General features: G+C 48.0%; 1 protein-coding gene across 1 annotated transcript; it reads right to left on the reverse strand.

The window, feature by feature from the left end:
* Positions 1-753: 753 nt before the first annotated feature.
* LOC128335672 (synaptotagmin-like protein 2) lies at positions 754-6,730 on the reverse strand. Its single transcript, XM_053274307.1, has 3 exons — positions 6,412-6,730; positions 5,586-5,791; positions 754-1,632 (listed from the first exon to the last, which is right to left on the reverse strand). Exons 1-3 carry the CDS (start codon positions 6,516-6,518, stop codon positions 1,487-1,489), a joined length of 459 nt encoding a protein of 152 aa, XP_053130282.1. The 5' UTR covers positions 6,519-6,730; the 3' UTR covers positions 754-1,486.
* Positions 6,731-16,604: the final 9,874 nt, after the last annotated feature.

Below are 16,604 nucleotides of genomic sequence, written 5' to 3' on the forward strand. Positions count from 1 at the left end.
CAGCTTCCTATGTTCCTATGACTGAATATACAGTTTCAAGTAGGTGGGTGGGGGTGGAAAAGGCCCCCACCTGAAGACCACTGCAGCCAGTTAGGATATAGTCAGGTAGGGTTTATCAGCCTTGGGTCCCCAGCTGTTGGGACTACAACTCCCATCATCCCCAGCCACCATGGTGATGACAATTGCAGTCCAACCACATATGGGGATTACAATGGCATCGGCTGAGAACTCTTACAGCAGAGGAAGGCTTAATTCTTCTGTGGCCTGTCACCCGGCCCCCTTACTAGATTCTCTGTGGTCTAAACTTACGAAGCAAAAACACAGGCATTCAGGATTTTGCAGCAGTTAAGGTGTAAGTTGCCCGTATTAAATTCTTGAGGGGTAGCCATGTGAAGTCTGTTACAGTTCCCCAACATTAAATGATTTCAGCCTTGGACCTTCTCCAATCTTGTACCAGTCAGACAGACTGGTGGATTTATTGCAACAAATGTTTTTGTGGACAAGAGGCTCTTTCACCAGGGACCCCAGTAAACCTGTTCGTCTTTAAAATCCCACAGGGATCCCTCTTGGGGTATGCCCTTTCCCCTTTAAGAATGTAGGAAGTACCTTGTTGGATTAGACTGTATTCAACACTTGTTTCCAGGGGTCAGCACACAAAAGGTCAGAAATGGGATTGTGGTCCGATAGCAGACTGAAGTGCTTCCTGGAGACTCGCTAATGAAATATTTTTCATGATATCAAACCATTAAAATCTTCAGCATTCTGAGCCCGATTCAAACATTATGCTGTACATGTGTTTGTGTGAATGACTGTACTGTACCTGTGTTCGTTTCAAAAGTGAACCTGGATACAGGCCCTTCAAATGCCTGGTATAGAGAGGTACTTCTGTACCTGTGTTCAGCATAACATGTGAATGAGTGTACCTGTGTGCAGATCTGTACCTGTATACATTGTGCACCTGTACAAGTGTTGAACATAACATGTGGATGGGAGATGAATGCCAGCTGCTGGAGAACTCTCAGTCAATCCTGGAGAGCTGGTAACCCAGGCATATCCTAGTACAGATTTTTCATGTTTCATTTGCATCATGGTTTGCTTCAACTTTGTTGTGATACTGTGTGTACTGGTGGCTGTACTAGCCAAAGTTTTGTCATAACTTCCTCTATGGGGAGGCACAAACGAAACAGCAACATGGACACTGTAATAAAATAAACTATAAACATATTTACACAATTTCTTCCCTGCTCTCTGGGTACAAACCCAAAGTCGAATAAAATCTAAGGTCTAGATGATGGAGAGGTGACGAGCAGCAGGTCTTTCAGCTAGCTGGGATGTAAAATCCGCTCAGTCCTCTCTTGGGATGAGTAATAATACCTTGTCCTTTCGAAGTCCATTGCACAGGCAATCCTGAGGTCAGCCAGCTTTGCATTGGCCCTCTTCTCTGTGTAAACGGTTCTCCGTTCCTCTGTGGGCTGCTGCCAGCTGTTCATTTCAGCTTCCTTTTTCCAGTCAGAGAGCGCAAAGGCAGGGACGCTTCAATCCATTCATTCGCCGTGGTCATCATTTCCTGCCAAAATGCGACCTCCTCTTGTGTGGAGTCCATCCAGTCAACGGCAATCCCATAGCTGGAGCCTTTGAAAGGAACAAGAAACAAGTGAGCCTTGGGGAGGAGGAGAGCTGGTCTTGGGGTAGAGAACGTGAATGGTCCCCTTTGCTAAGCAGGGTCTGCCCAGGTTTGTATTTGGATGGCTGTCTACATGTGAGTACTGTCAGATATTCCCTTTGGGGGATGGGGCGGTAGTTCAGTGGACGTAGGGCTGGAGAGACATCTGCTTGAAACCTTGGAGAGCTGCTGCCAGTCAGTGTAGACCAGGGATTCTCAATGTTGGGTCCCCAGAAGTTATTGGACTTAAACTTCCATAATCCTCAGCCCCAGCGGCCTTTGGTTGGGATTATGGGAGTTGAAGTCCCATAACATCTGGGGACCCAACGTTGAGAATCCCTGGTGTAGACAATACTCAGACAGACAGACCAAGGGTCCTATGTCCGCTAGGCTGACACCATGCATTTGATCATGAGGACTCGAGGGAATGTGCTAAAATGAATGACAGGGAATGCCCACTGTAATACCCTGGTTCCTTCCAAATGGCCATAGGAATGCATGGCATTTCCAAATGGCCATTCGGTGCATTTCATGGCCATTAGGAAGAAACCAGTGCATTTCAGTGGGCATTCAATGCCATTCATTTTAGAATGCCCACCGTAGGACTTGCATACAGAAGGTCCTCGGTTCAATCCCTGGCAGCATCTCCAGATAGGGCTAGAAAGATTCCAGCCTGAAACTTTGGAGAGACGCTGCCAGTCAGTGTAGAGCAGGGATTCTCAGCATTGCGTCTTCAGATGATATTGGACTTCAACTCCCATAATCCCCAGCCAAAGGCCGCTGGGGCTGGGGATTATGGGAGTTGAAGTCCAATAATATATGGGGACCCAACATTGAGAATCCCTAGTGTAGACAGTACTAAGCTAGATGGACCCAGGGTTTGACTCAGTATGAGGCAGCTTCCTATATTCCTATGAACTGCTGTATCAGTGGCTATGAAAAGGGGCAACCTATGATCGTGCTCCTTTTTTGAGAGGTCATAATCTCTGCTGCAAGCAGTCAAGTTCATGGTAGGACTGTGTGTATCATAGGAACATAGGAAGCTGCCTCAGGCTGGGTCAGACCATTGGTCCATCTAGTTCAGTCTTGTCTACACAGACTGGCAGCGGCTTCTCCAGGACTGCAGGCCAGAGTTTCTCTCCTCCCTGTCTTGGAGTTGCCAGGGAGAGAACTTGGAACCTTATGCATGCAAGTAAAAAGATGCTCTTCCACTGAGTTATGGAACCTGCTGCATGCAAGTGTGCAGGTGCTCTTCCCAGAGCGGCCCCATCCCCTGAGGGGAATATCCTACAGTGCTCACACATGTAGACTCCCATTCAGTGCAAACTAGGGTGGACTCTGTTTAGCAAAGGCGGCAATTCATACTCGTTACCACAAGACCAGCTCTCCTCCCTTAATGGTGTTCCTTGTCAAACACAGAAGAAAAGCACCATTGACTGTCTAAAATGGAAATACCCTATGGAAGATGACTCTGAATTTAAGACGATCCCCTTAAAAAGTAGAGGTTACATTCAAGTTATACCTACACTGACTCAAAAATAACAGGACTCTGAATATAAGATGACCTCCTGATTTCTAACATCAAAATACTTGGAATAAACCTAGTCTTGTATTCGGGTAAATACAGTATAGTCACAGCGGTTATATCTAGCTGTTTTTCTTGAGCGACCTGAGGTTTGCCAGCCCTGCCCTCCAGGATCCACTACTGAAACTAATCCTGGAGATTCTTCTGGCCTGGTGTGGTGAGAGATATTGCATTACAAAAATGGGAGCGGGGGGAACCTTGCAGGAAGAGCTCCAGTCAGGGTTGGCAACCCTGTTAATCAAGGCCACTCATTTAACCCACAGGCTCTTCCAGGCTCAACAACACTGGTCTCGGAAGCAGGGATGGCCGACTTGAGACTCTCCAGATGTTGGTGGACTACAACTCCCATTGTCCCCAGCTGCAACACATATATATCACAGCAGTTCACAGAGCAGTTTACATAGCAAAAGGGATGAGGAAATGGCTCTCTGCTCCAATAGAGCTCATGGTCTAAAACAAGCTGAGAGAGAGGGGTGGGTGATGCGGAGAGATCCTAGCAAGAGCCACTGGGAAGGCTGCTATACTTTGTGTGCTGAACAGGGCCAGCTACTCTCCCCCTGCTGAATGGAAGAGAGCCGCCATTTTGGAAAAGTGTCGTTTGGCTCAGTCAGCAGGAGCCCCTTGAAGGAGGCCGGCCTTTGCCTGAGGGGGCCGCTCATTCATTATTCATTGAGCAGCTGTCCCCTCTGCTTTTCCACCGGAAAAGTCCCCAAAGCAGTTTCCAAGGCATCAGGAGTGAGAAGATGGTTCTCTGCCCCAAGGGCCTCACTGTCTAAAAAGAAACACAAAGGAGAGCCCAAGCAACAGCCACCTAGGCTGGGCTGGACAGGGACAGCACCTCTCAATGGAAGAGAGCCGCCATTTTGAGAAGGTGCCCCCTAGCCTGGTCAGCAGGTACTTAACGAGGCCGACCTTTGCCTGAGGGGGGCTGCTCATTTATTATTTATTGAGCAGCTGTCCCCTCTGCCGTTCCACAGAAAAGGTTCCCAAAGGGGCTTCCACAGCAAAAGGCATGAGTAGATGGTTCTCTGCCTCCAAGGGGCTTGCAGGCTAAAAAGAAACACCAACGAGACGCCAGCAACAGCCACTGGGAAGGACACTGGGCTGGGCTGAATAGGGACAGTTGCTCCCCCTCTTGTGGGATACGAGAGAGCCGCCATTTTGAGAAGGTGCCCTTCGGCCCAGTCAGCAGGGGCCCCTTCAGCAAGGCCGGTCTTTGCCTCACTTCTTATTTATCCCCCTCACTTGTCTACCCTGCTTCTCGACCAGAAAAATTCCCCAAACAGCTTTCATAGCAAAAGCAAGGAGAAGATGGTTCCCTGCCCCACAGAGGCTCCCAATCTGAAAAGGAACACAAGAGAGACGCCAGCCAACAGCCACTGTAGGGACAGTGTACTGGTCTGAAGAGGGACAGTTGCTCTCCCCCTGCTAAATGCAAGAGAACTAGACCACTTTCTAAGAGGTGCCTCTTTCCTCAGTTAGCATGACTGCTGCATTTCACCATCATCTTAAGCCACAAATTTAAACAAACTCTTGCACAAATATATCAATAGGATCATATAGTAAAGAATGACAGGGAATGCCCACTAAGATGCACTGGTTAGAAACATAGGAAGCGGCCATATACTGAATCAGACCATTGGTCTACCTAGTTCAGTATTGTCTACCCAAACTGGCAGTGGCTTCTCCAAGGTTGCAGGCGGGAATCTCTCTCAGCCCTATCTTGGAGATGCTAGTGAGGGAACTTGGAACCTTCTGCTCTTCCCAGAGCAGCTCCATCCCCTGAGGGGAATCTCTGACAGTGCTCACACTTCTAGTCTCCCATTCATATGCAACCAGGGCGGACCCTGCTTAGCTAAGGGGACAAGTCATGCTTGCAACCACAAGACCAGCTCTCCTCTCCTCTCCATTGGCCATTCAGAAACTCCATGCAGTCCCCTTGCCATTTGGAAAGAACCAGTGTATTTTAGTGGGCATTCGCTGTCATTCATTTTAGGATGTCCTGACCCTAGTCCAGTGTACAACTTGCATGCTGATGGCTTCAGGTTCAACCCCTGAAATCATCCGGGCTATGTTAGTCATGACTACGTCCTACTAAAATTAATGGGAAATTAATGGGAAATGAACGGTACTCATTGATTTCAATGGTGCAGAGGCCTGGCTTGCTGTGAATTCTAATTTCCACCCAGCCACGCTTCTGAAGAGAAGCCCTTTCCATTTTGATTTGCGGTCCAAAACATGCCCTTTGGATGTCTGCTCTCCCTGTTTATATTTTCTGGGCAAGGAGAACATGTTTCATGTCGAAACTGGAATGAGGCGAAAGGGCCTCGTTATTACCTGTCCCAAGTCCCAGCCGGATCCCTCCCAGAAAGTGATTGGTCAGTTTCTCATGATCCCAGACGGTCAGCTCGACACAGGCATCCTTCAGATCTTCTGGATGAAAGCCGTCGTACACGATGGTGTGGTTAAACACCGGGTTGGAGTCCCGCTTGACAATGCGGGTGTTCTGGTAGCTCTTTTTACTGGTGTCCGGAAGAACGTAGCTTGCAAGGGAGAAAGAGCATTTGAGAATGGCGACAGAGAAATGTCATCTGAATGGCAGAATGGCGACAGAGAAATGTCATCTTCCACTTATTTTTTCCAGCCATTCAGCTAAGCAAACAGAATTCAAGCCCTCCGGAGCCTAGCTATTACTATTTATTATTACTTTAATATCCACGATGGAACTTGGAGCCCAAGCCAAGAGAGCAGAGTTCATAGTGGCAACATTTAACACACTTAAGAGGCCTGCTGGGATTAAAAAAAATCAAGAGAGGATTGGAAAACGAGCAGGGAAGACACCACCAAGTGAACCTCAAGTGGCAGGGAGTTCTACAGAGTGGGGGATCCGAAAAAGCTGTGTCCTGCATCGCCACCAACTGAGCATCAGACAGAGGTGAGAAACAAAAAGAGGGCTTCCCTCATGGATCTTATATGGTGGGTGGAGTCATGTTCAGATATGTTGGCTCTAAACTGCTTAGGGTTTAAAGTGGTAGGGACCCCTCTGAGCATTTCTTTGTCAGCGAAGGTATGTGTGATGAATGAGCACCATGGAAGCATATGGTTGTGCTTGCTTGGGTCCGTGTGGGTATGAAATCCACCCCCCGCCCCATGACACACCTACCATTTCACAAAGGAGTCCACTCCGGAGGGACGTAACTGGGGCAGATCTTTGGTGTCCTTGACCCAGATATGGACCTCCCCAGACGGAGGGGTCTTTCGACCTGCCATGAAGGATCAAGAGACATAGTTGGTTGGTTACCAAGGAGTATGTTAGCTTCCTTCATCCTAGAGTCTTAATAAAACAGATCCCAATGGACAGTAAAATGTGCTATAGTGGATTAACTGGGGCAGGTAGATTCCTGTCCACATCCCTGCTTATTAGCGGGGCTCACTGGTGACCCAGTTGCTCTCACTCAATCTCGCCTACCTTGCAAGGTTGTTGTGAGCATAAAATAGGAGGGAGACTGTGTGTACTGCCCTGTGCAAGGAAAACATGACATTGATAACAAGTGAAACCATTCTTTACTTTATAATATGGGGTGGGGCCATGGATCAGTGGCAGAGCATCTGCTCCGTATGGAGAAGGCTGCAGGTTAAATATTTGGCAGCATCTCCAAGAAGGTCTGGGAAAGACTCCTGCCTTGGAGAAGCCGCTGCCAGTCAGTGTAGACAATGCTGAGCTACATGGACCCAGGGCCTGACTAGAAGGCAGCTTCTTGTGTTCCTATGAGCACTCCTTGATCTTTGGGGGATCAGGCAGGTTGGAGGTTCAAACCTTGGTAGTATCTTTGGGTAGGGCTGGGAAAGACTCCTGCCTGAAACCCGGGAGAGAGCCGCTGCCAGTCCGTGCAGACAACACTGAGTAAGATGGGTCACTGGCCCGACTCGGGATAAGGCAGCTTCCTATGTCTGCATGACAGTAAACCAGTTTGCTGAGGCAGATCTGGATGCAGGGTCGGGGCTACCATTAGACCAACTAGGCAGCCGCCTTGGGTGCAGACCTCAGAGGGGCGCAGAGTGTCGAGTGTCAATGTGTTTGCCAAGGGCACAAAATAGTCTGGCACCGGCCCTGCCTGGATGGTGCAAGGCGAGCTGCATGTGGAGGGCAAAGGAGCAACCCCCAAATTAAAAGTCATTCATTATGCATTTTGGCTAGGGATATATTCCGTTCTAATCTCCGGTAATATATATGAGACGTTGAGGTTGCACATTTGACCGTCGGCTGCTGCTTCCAAGGGCTGTGGGGGAAGGCAGCTGGTCACCAGATGAGTGGAAGCCGTGCTTCCCTCCGCTACGCCACAAAGCCACACAAGCGGCGGCGTGGAAAAGGTAAGAGCGGCGGGTATACCGGGCCTCTGGTGAACGGCGTGGTTTGCGGTGTGCGCATGCGCGCGCGCGCAAAACACCATTATGCTGGAGGCCTTCGAAACGAGAGGAGCTCTGTGCCGGAGCTCCTCTCGTTTCCTATTGGGTGAGCGGTGAGCGGGTGAGCGAGCGGGCGGGCAGCTATCTGGGAGGGAGGGAGGGAGGGCGGGAGGGCTGGCAGTACCATTGGGAGTTCTTTTGCCGCCGCCGCGGCAGCGGCGGGGGCGCGGCTGGTTTCCAGCGCCCCTATACTGGAAAATACGGGCGCTGGTGGGGGCAAGGAGGCGGGAGGGCTAAGCAAGCCCTCCTGCCCTTAAAGGCATACCCCCCACCCGGACCCGAATCAGGCAGGGCCGGACCGGTCCGGCAGTTCGGCAATTCTTTGGAATGGCCGCCGGACGGGTTCAGACACACTACTAATTTGGATGGTATAGCAAATTGGTGCCGTGACTCAGATCGGGGCCACGTTCCTTACACGAACGTAGGCAACCCCCACTGGGTGGAGAGGCCCCCGGCGACGGATAGACTAACCAGCCCAGCCGGCACCTCACCTTTGTTGAGGAGTGGGCAAGGCTCTACTGTCGCACCGGGACCTTCCACAACCAGGGGCCAGAAATGGGAGAACTAAGGCAAGGCAGGTAAAGGTGTAAAGCGCGCTGAAGGGAAGGACGCTCCGGAGCGGGTAAGTAGACTTAAACAAGAGGGGTTCGAGTCCCCAGATTTTAGTTTACGGGTTCAAGTCCCAAATGACTAAAAACTACTTACCAAAGAAGGACGGGTACTGCTCAGAGCAAGAAAAAGGGGAGAGACGGAGACTGTACTCCGCTACAATGTGTCTTAAACCATTGGATGTCCCTAACGGGAGGAGATCCCCTTAGGAAAAAGAAAATGATTAATTTCTGTCAAAATTGTTGGCCATATGACGAATTAGAAAATGGATTAAAATGGCCGAGGGTTCTGTTGATTACCAAACTATTTTGCAGTTATTACTGTTTTTCACCAGAACCTCAAAATTTGAAGAACATAGCTATGCACAGGCTTTTATGGAGCTTTGGAGAGAGGAGGATATGTTAAAAGCAAGTGGGCTACGGAAGACTTCTTTGATCGCCGTAGGGAAGACGTTCCCTGCAGCCCCACCACTAAGGAAACCTCCTCCATATGTGCACCCTTGCGAGTCTTATCCCTTCCCTGCACCCGTATATTCTCCACATGCAAGCACGTCGTCCCGGTCCAGACCCGGGGGGAGGGCATAGGTTTTGGGCTGTGTGGTTTAGGGGATACGGGACACTGGGAGGCGGAGGGCATAGGTTTGGTTGATACTGGGAAACAGGAGCGGCGTGATTTACTCTCCTCATCTCAGGGCTTGCCACAAAATCTACCCCCTTCCCAAATCAATATGCTCAATATTCCCCAATAGCAACACGTACTAGGGCTCAGACACAAAGCCTAGCCTTGCAATGCCCATTGCGGGAGCAAATAATGGCAGAAGGGGAGGTGGCTTTGATACATGTGCCTTTCACCTCAGCAGATTTATTAAATTGGAAAAATAACGACCCCACCCTTAGGGAAGATCCAACAAAAATGGCTGGATTATGGGAATCCATTTTTGAGACTCACAACCCCACATAGTCAGACATCAGACAGATGTCTCGCAGTCTTCTAACAAGTGAGGAGAGGCGATTAGGGGAAGCCCACGGCCACCAGTTGGCCCTTGAGGGGACTGATAAGAATGAGCTACAAGCTCAACTTCTGTTCCCATCAGAAAAGCCCGCATGGGATCACGGAACTAGAGGACAAGAAGCTTTAAAGAAATATTGGGACATTTATTTAGAGGCTCTAAAAACTTGTATTCCCAAACCAATTAATATGGCTAAAGTGCACCAAATTACACAAAAGCCTGAGGAAAAGCCTGGCGAATTCCTGGAAAGATTGGAAAAAGCTTTTGGGCAATATACTCAAATAGACATTAGCAAGAACGAAGGGGAGTACATTCTTAAAATGGCTTTTGTAAGCCAACGCGCCCCGGTTATAAGAAAAAAATGGCAGAAGATGGAAGGTGGACTTACTCTCCCCTTAGCACAATTAATGGAACAGCCAAGAATGACTGTGATTTAGCTCAGATGGGGGAGGAAAATCTATATAAATATGTACAAGGTATTGCTGCGTCTGTACTTTCTCTCTCTGCCTTTATTAGTTTCTGCAACTGCACTAGCATTTCCAACCTATGAGAAACCCTTTTGCTTGTTTGTAAAAGAGGACAAAGGATGTATGGCTGCAGTTGTGGCCCAATCTTTGGGTCCAGCATCACGACCAGTAGCCTACCTTTCTGGAAAATTGGAAGGAAAAGGGATCACCATGTTTCTTCTTATTGCAGCTAAATATAAAAAGTGTAATTCCTGCATTTTAACCATTGTATGTGGGTCTTGGGGAGAATTGGAGCCTTTTCCTCTCCCCCTGCTTCAGTAAAATCTCTTGGGAATCCAACCCAGCCAACCTTTCAGTTAGATGCCAGCCAGAGGAATAGCTAGTGGAGAACTCCAGTTTGCAACCTATTGGAATTCATTGAACTTTTATCAAGAGATTTAAAGCATATTTCACCATTCATATTATGTATATATATATACGATAACTAGCTGCAGAAAATAGTTTAATACTGTGCCAAGTGTGTTATGTATGTAACGTCTTTGTACATTCTCTTATGGGAAGCTTGGGTGAATTTGGTGGATGGAGTTGTTGTTTGGAAACACTTTCATGAGGAAGCAAAAGGGAGCTTTTATGCTCTGAAGATGGGTAACGCCTTGGTCATATAGTGAATGATTCTTCTGTAAATGATTGTGCTTCTCTTAAAGTTGAAATAAGGCAAATTAACTCTTGATTCATAGTAATAGTAGAAAATTAGGAAAGGATTCTAAGGTCCCAATGTTGTAATTCAGCTGAACCCCTTTAAATTGATCTCTTGTTTATTTTGGGTTTTTGTATTGTCTTATTAGATGCCATTAGTCTGTTCAGTTATCGATAAAGTAATGAGAAAGAGGGGAACTGTAGCACCTTCCCAGTCCCACACCCACCTTTTGTACAGGAGGGGCTCTTAGATCCCCCCCGCCCCCACAGTTAACCTTGCTTAAGATTTTTTTATGTTATGAAGGGATGTCAGTAAATTGTGGGAGGAAATAAATAAATAAATAAATAAATAAATAAATAAGGAAGAAAGGTTTTAAGCTGAATGGATAAAAGGAGTTGCAAACACAAGCTGATATAATGTGTTGTAAATACTAGAGGTTTTTATGTCTTTGTAATATTTTTGTTACCATGTACACTGAGAGCCACTATAAAATAGTCTAAGGCTTAAATTTAAATTTTTCCTCACAGCCAGCCTAGCTTTGCCTCCGCAAAGAACTTTTGAAATCTAGATGCCACTCCTGGAGCCAGTTATAACAAGTGGCAGGGAGTTCCCAAGTACCCATTTGCATTCACCTGAAGGTCTTCTCAGCTTAAAAGGATCTAGCTTTCTGTGTGCTACTGTTAAACCCATACTGTTTTCACAGCTCTTGATTAGAGACTTGATAATAACTTGTGTTTGTCACAGGCTTCACCCCTCTGCAAGATTATGGACAATTTTCTTGATAACATTTTACCATAGAAGCCTGTTTGTTTCATGAGACACTAGGCCCTGTGAAAGAGATTTCAATCCTATTTCTACAAGGTATATTAATTTTGCCTGGAGGCAAGGACTGTTTCCTTTATATAGGTTGTGATAAGGACATTGCTGACAGAGAGTTGGAACACTACCTAAACGTGGCTTAGGTGGGGACAGTGAAGATCTCGAAAGCCAGGTGTCACTGACGAATCATCCCGTTATGGAGAATGAAGTCAGGTACACTGGAGTACACTGGATGGAGGCCGATTGCCCAAACAGAAGTCTGTAAGTATGCTGGCACAGCGTGGTGTAGTGGTTAGAGTGTTGTGCTAGGACTGGGAAAACTCGGGTCCAGTTCCTCATTCAACCCTGACACTTGCTGGGTGACATTGAGCCAGCCACTTAAACGGCCTGGCCTGCTTTGAAGGGTTGTCGTGAGAGGAAACTTAAGTATGTAGTACATCACTCTGGACATCTTGGAAGAAGAGCTGCATGAGGCTACAGGAGAACAGGACTATCAGCAGTTCTACCCAAAAAGGCCTTTGTGAGATTCAAGTGCTGAAGTTGATGTTGTGGCCTCTCAAGTGACAAGACTATGTTTGACCTGCCAGGTTTTAAAATGTTTCTTCAAAGTCACAAACCCACAAGGGTGGGGTGAACGTGAACATGATCATCATCATTATTTTTTATTTTGACTTTTATTACTTTTGCCTCCTGCCCAGGATTGCTGCTTGCAAGCTGACCCATTGGGTTGAAGCCCTTTCTACAGCCCACAAGCCATAGTGGCCACTGCAGGCCCCAGTGGAGGACATTATCCCCTGTTTTGGACTTTAGGAAGTGGGGAAGTGAGGGAAAGCAAGGAAACAAAAACATGATTGGAAAAATAATAATAATATTGCCAAAAGACCAATTTGAAGTGGCCTCAGGTTTTACTTATTGTGTTGCTTGCTTTGAGAACTAGACCTAAGAAAGGTTATGACTTTCCTCCTTTGGGAATGTTGGTTGGCCACCCTGATTCCAGGATGCTGTCCCTTGCGGGGGGGGGAGGAACTGATGTCTTGTATGCCTATCTTTTCTCTCAGTAAGCAGGTTCCTCTCGAGGTTCTGTTGGTGACCCAAACAGTGGTCAAATGTAAGGGAAGAATCTAAAGGGAGTCTCCAGAGGATGTCAACCCTGACCCAGAAGAAGGACCAGCAGTCCACCATCAGCAACAGTTGCAACAAAGGAGAACCCAGAATGCTGGGGAGTTGAACCCCTTGACGGGTTAAAACTTTGTTCTAAAGGGAAAAAGGAGATTGAACTATGGGGAAATCTGTTAATCATTAACTTTTAGCTTTTGGTGCTCTGATGCTTTTGGGATGTGGTTTCTCTTGCCTATAATTTGTATTCAGGTAGTTGCTTGTTGTTGTATACCATGGGTCCCATACTGTTTCAACCGGACGATGACACATATAAAAAGGGAATCCGCGCCCCGGGTAAGATATCATCGCACCAGAAGGGGCTAAGGAATTAGCTTCCACAAAAGAAAAGGGTGGAATTGATATACTCAGAAAACCAATTTTATACTGAGAGGTTTAAAACACACTATATGATAAGAACTTAATTAAAGGTTATCTCTGGAATTTCCTCTCTAGCCCCAACTGTTATCTCTGAGACTTCCTCTGTAGCTCAACCATTATCATCGAAATCTCCTCAGCGATTTCTATTGTTATTATTTACATACAAGTGAGATAATGTAATCATCATGTAATTACTTGCCTACGTGATCTGTAAAGTATAAAAGTCTGTTGAAAATGATGCTTGGGGTTCTGGAATTTAGGCAATAGCCAACCAGAACCTTTGCTTCTGCAGAACAAATAAAGCCTTTTAAAACTTCTCCGCTGGTGATGTTCTTTGGCTCGCTGACCCAGTAAAAGAACCATTTGGATGGTATAGCAAAGTCATGGTTGCTACCACAGGGCCAGCTCACCTTCCCTTTTCTTCCTGTTCTCCCAGTTACATCATACCACAGGGCCCAGTTAATGGTCTGGCAGCTCCTTGGTCAGCATTACTGTGGAAGATGGTGGAAGGCGATGCAAGTTGGTGGGAGGAAAAAGAGAGAGAGAGGAAGCAGCCACCTTCTTCTCCTGACTCTAACAGAAAGTGTCTGATCCCAGCCCAAAACAGCTGTGATATATTCAGAATTATTATATTTAGCAGGCGAAGAGCAACTGCCCCTATTCAGCCCAGCATAGCATTCCTGTTATCAGGGGCTGTTGCGGGTATCTCCCCTTTATTTATTTTTTTAAAGACTGTGGGCCCTTTTGGGACAGGGACTATTTTCCTGTTCCTTTTTTCAACATTTGGTCACTTATTTTGTTGTTGGAAAGAGGCACAGTATAGTGGTGATGGTGATAATATCATGGCTTACATAAGAAGCTGCCTTCTGCTGAGTCAGACCATCTATCCATCTAAAATTGGGGCAGAACAGGTCTTGTGGTAGGAACGGAAAGGAAAGGAAAGGAAAGGAAAGGAAAGGAAAGGAAAGGAAAGGAAAGGTTGCGCTGCCGAGTCGATTTCGACTCCTGGTGCCCACAGAGCCCTGTGGTTTTCTTGGTAGACTACAGGAGGGTTGACCATTGCCATCTCCCACGCAGTGTGAGACGATGCCTTTCAGCACCTTCCGATATCGCTGCTGCCCGATAGAGGAGTTTCCCACATTCTGGGAAACACACCAGTGAGGATTCGAACCAGCAACCTCCTGCTCTCTAGGCAGGTTGCTTCCCCGCTGTGCCATTAGGTGGCTCTGGTCTTGTGGTAGTAAGCACGAGTTTCCCCCTTTGCTAAACACGGTCTGCCCTGGTTTGCATTTGGATGGGAAACATGTGAGCACTGGAAGAGATTCCCCTCAGGGGATGGGGCTGCTCTGGGAAGAGCATCTAGGCACCAAGTTCCCTCCCTGGCAGCATCTCCAAGAGAGGGCTGAGAGAGACGCCTGCCTGCAACCTTGGAGAAGCTGCTGCCAGTCTGTGCAGACAGTACTGAGCTAGATGCACCAATGGTCTGACTCAGCAGAAGGCAGCTTCCTATGTTCCTTCCTATGTCCACAGCTCAGTATTATCTACTCTGACTGGCAGCAGCTCTCCAGAGTTTCAGGTAAGAGTCTTTCCCAACCCTACCTGAAGCTGCTGCCAAGTGCTGAAACTGGGACCTCCTGCACGCAAAGCAGATGCTCTGCCGCCGAGCCACAGCCCTTTCCCTGCTCCGTCCCTCCCCACGCTTTTATCCATCCTTACCCGCAACACCTCGTTGTAAATGGGGCTCACGGTCCTCTTCCTCACGGATGTCTTCCTCTTGCCCATCCGCGCTTTGTCTGGAAGCAGGTAGGTCTTGACATACCTGGAAAGAGATTCCTGTGGAGTTAACAGTAAAAAACAGCAGACGCTTAACATACAAACCGGCCCCTTGAAGCGGACGGCATGTCTAATGAAGAATCCCGCTGGGTGGTTAGCTTGGCATCGGTGTGGAGTTATAAATCATTCCAACGCATACGGAAAGAGACTGCCTAGACATGGTCAGGTGGTGATTTAGAGACTGCTATGGAAGAGCTGCTGTTAGGTCTCCACCTGTAAAAGATGGGGAAGGAGGTTGTGACAAAGCTGGATATTCATGCGGGTGACCAGAGGTGCACCTAGATAATTTCGGAGCCTGGACCTAAAGGCCTTTGGAGGCCCCCCTGCTGCAAGTTAAGCATCATTTTTTAAACATGTAGGTTCTTGAGGGCACAAACCGCACCACTCAGGACAGACTCAAGAGCATCTGGGGGCCCCCAGGACTTCTGCAGGCCCTGGACTTCTGGCCCCGAAGTCTAGAGGTAAAAGCACCTCTGCAGGTGATTCTGTGGTGGTGGTGGAGGCAGCAGCATCTATGGGTGAAATGTGAGAGGGTATCTGGGAAGGTGGTGGTGGTGGTGGTGTGTGTGTGTCTGTGTGTAACAGGAGGTTTTTCACACGTGGCTTTTAGTTCGCATCTTTTCCACACTGAAGGGGGTGCGTTCACATATTGGCCAAATTTACTGCAAATTCCCTGCGAGCTATCGGGGAGAACTTCACACAATTTGGGTTTTTCATGACACGTTAGCATGTGGTCCAGTTTGTAGCCGGGATTTAAAAAAAACATTTTCTGGCGCCGTTTATTTTGGGCCACTTTGAACTTGCAGGAAAGCCTCACAGAAAACCCATGGTAAAAAAAGCCTGTTGTCTGGGAAAGGTCCAGGGACCATGAAGTTTTCTATCACCAGGTGAATGGGAAGTAACGGGGCTGCCAGTCGGGAGCCACGAACCATGAAAAACGATCCGACTGTTTAGGAGGAAAGGTTTTCGTGATCGTAAAACGGTTCCCCAGAATTCTGGGAATCGTGTGGGTGAGACGATAGCCCTGTCCGGCCATTAGGACACGGTTGACAAGAGAGTAAGAGAGGGACGCAAATGTGTCAAATAAAGAAGTTATATGTGTGTGTGAACATGTAATGTCAATTATACTGAAGTGTGAAGGAGGCCTCGCACACGCTGATTAGCCCCCAGCCCCGGGTCGCCCCAGGGGAAGCCTTGCTCACAGGTTCAGCAGTATGCTTCCGATCCGAATCATGCATTTGAGAGGCCTGGACCCAGCATTACTTTCAGAATGAACACAGGTACAGACATTCACACAAACACATATACGCGTACTGCCATCTGTACACCCATACAACGTATTGTCTGAAGAGGGTTTATGTGCAAGTACAAGGAATGACATCTGACTGCTTGAGCAGAATGGTGAGAGTTCCAGCTTTCTGTTTTCCTCTTCAAAAAAAGAAGTTTCTAGACCTCATGGTGGAGGCTGCAGCTGGAATTTGGGTGGGATTCTGCTGGGGTGGGGAACTGGGGCACTCTTGCTCGCTCTGATATTGATGGCCTTTGGCGTATGGGGCCGGGGCAACTCTGATGGGGGGGGGCACTGGGGGGGGGGCTGAGGAACTCTCTCTCTAGCGCCCTCTCCAGTGAAACAAAAGGCTGAGATCAGCAGCATCATAGAAGAAGCAACAAGGATGTCGACCGAGCACCATCACGGACCAGATACAGGCTCGGGCTGGCCCACAGGCCAACAGGGCAGATTCCCGGGGTGCCCTACCCGTGTGCCCCAACTCTCACCCTTCACGACCGATTCTTCTCCAGATCTGGCGCCCTCCCCACACACATTCTGGCGCCCTCTCAGTGCCCCCCGTCCGGCCGTGACCAGATCTGGCACAAAGACTCGAAGGGAGACGAGAAGGAAAGAGGAAGAAACGGCGGGA

This window comes from Hemicordylus capensis, chromosome 11 (assembly GCF_027244095.1).
Source record: "Hemicordylus capensis ecotype Gifberg chromosome 11, rHemCap1.1.pri, whole genome shotgun sequence".
Classification (NCBI taxonomy): Eukaryota; Metazoa; Chordata; class Lepidosauria; order Squamata; family Cordylidae; genus Hemicordylus; species Hemicordylus capensis.

Coding starts and splice junctions, on each gene's coding strand:
- LOC128335672 (XM_053274307.1), bottom strand. CDS start 6,518: ATGGCAGGTCGAAAGACCCCTCCGTCTGGGGAGGTCCATATCTGGGTC. Junction 5,792..6,411: donor GTGGACTCCTTTGTGAAATG/GTAGGTGTGTCA, acceptor CTCCCTTGCAAG/CTACGTTCTTCCGGACACCA. Junction 1,633..5,585: donor CCGGCTGGGACTTGGGACAG/GTAATAACGAGG, acceptor TTCCTTTCAAAG/GCTCCAGCTATGGGATTGCC.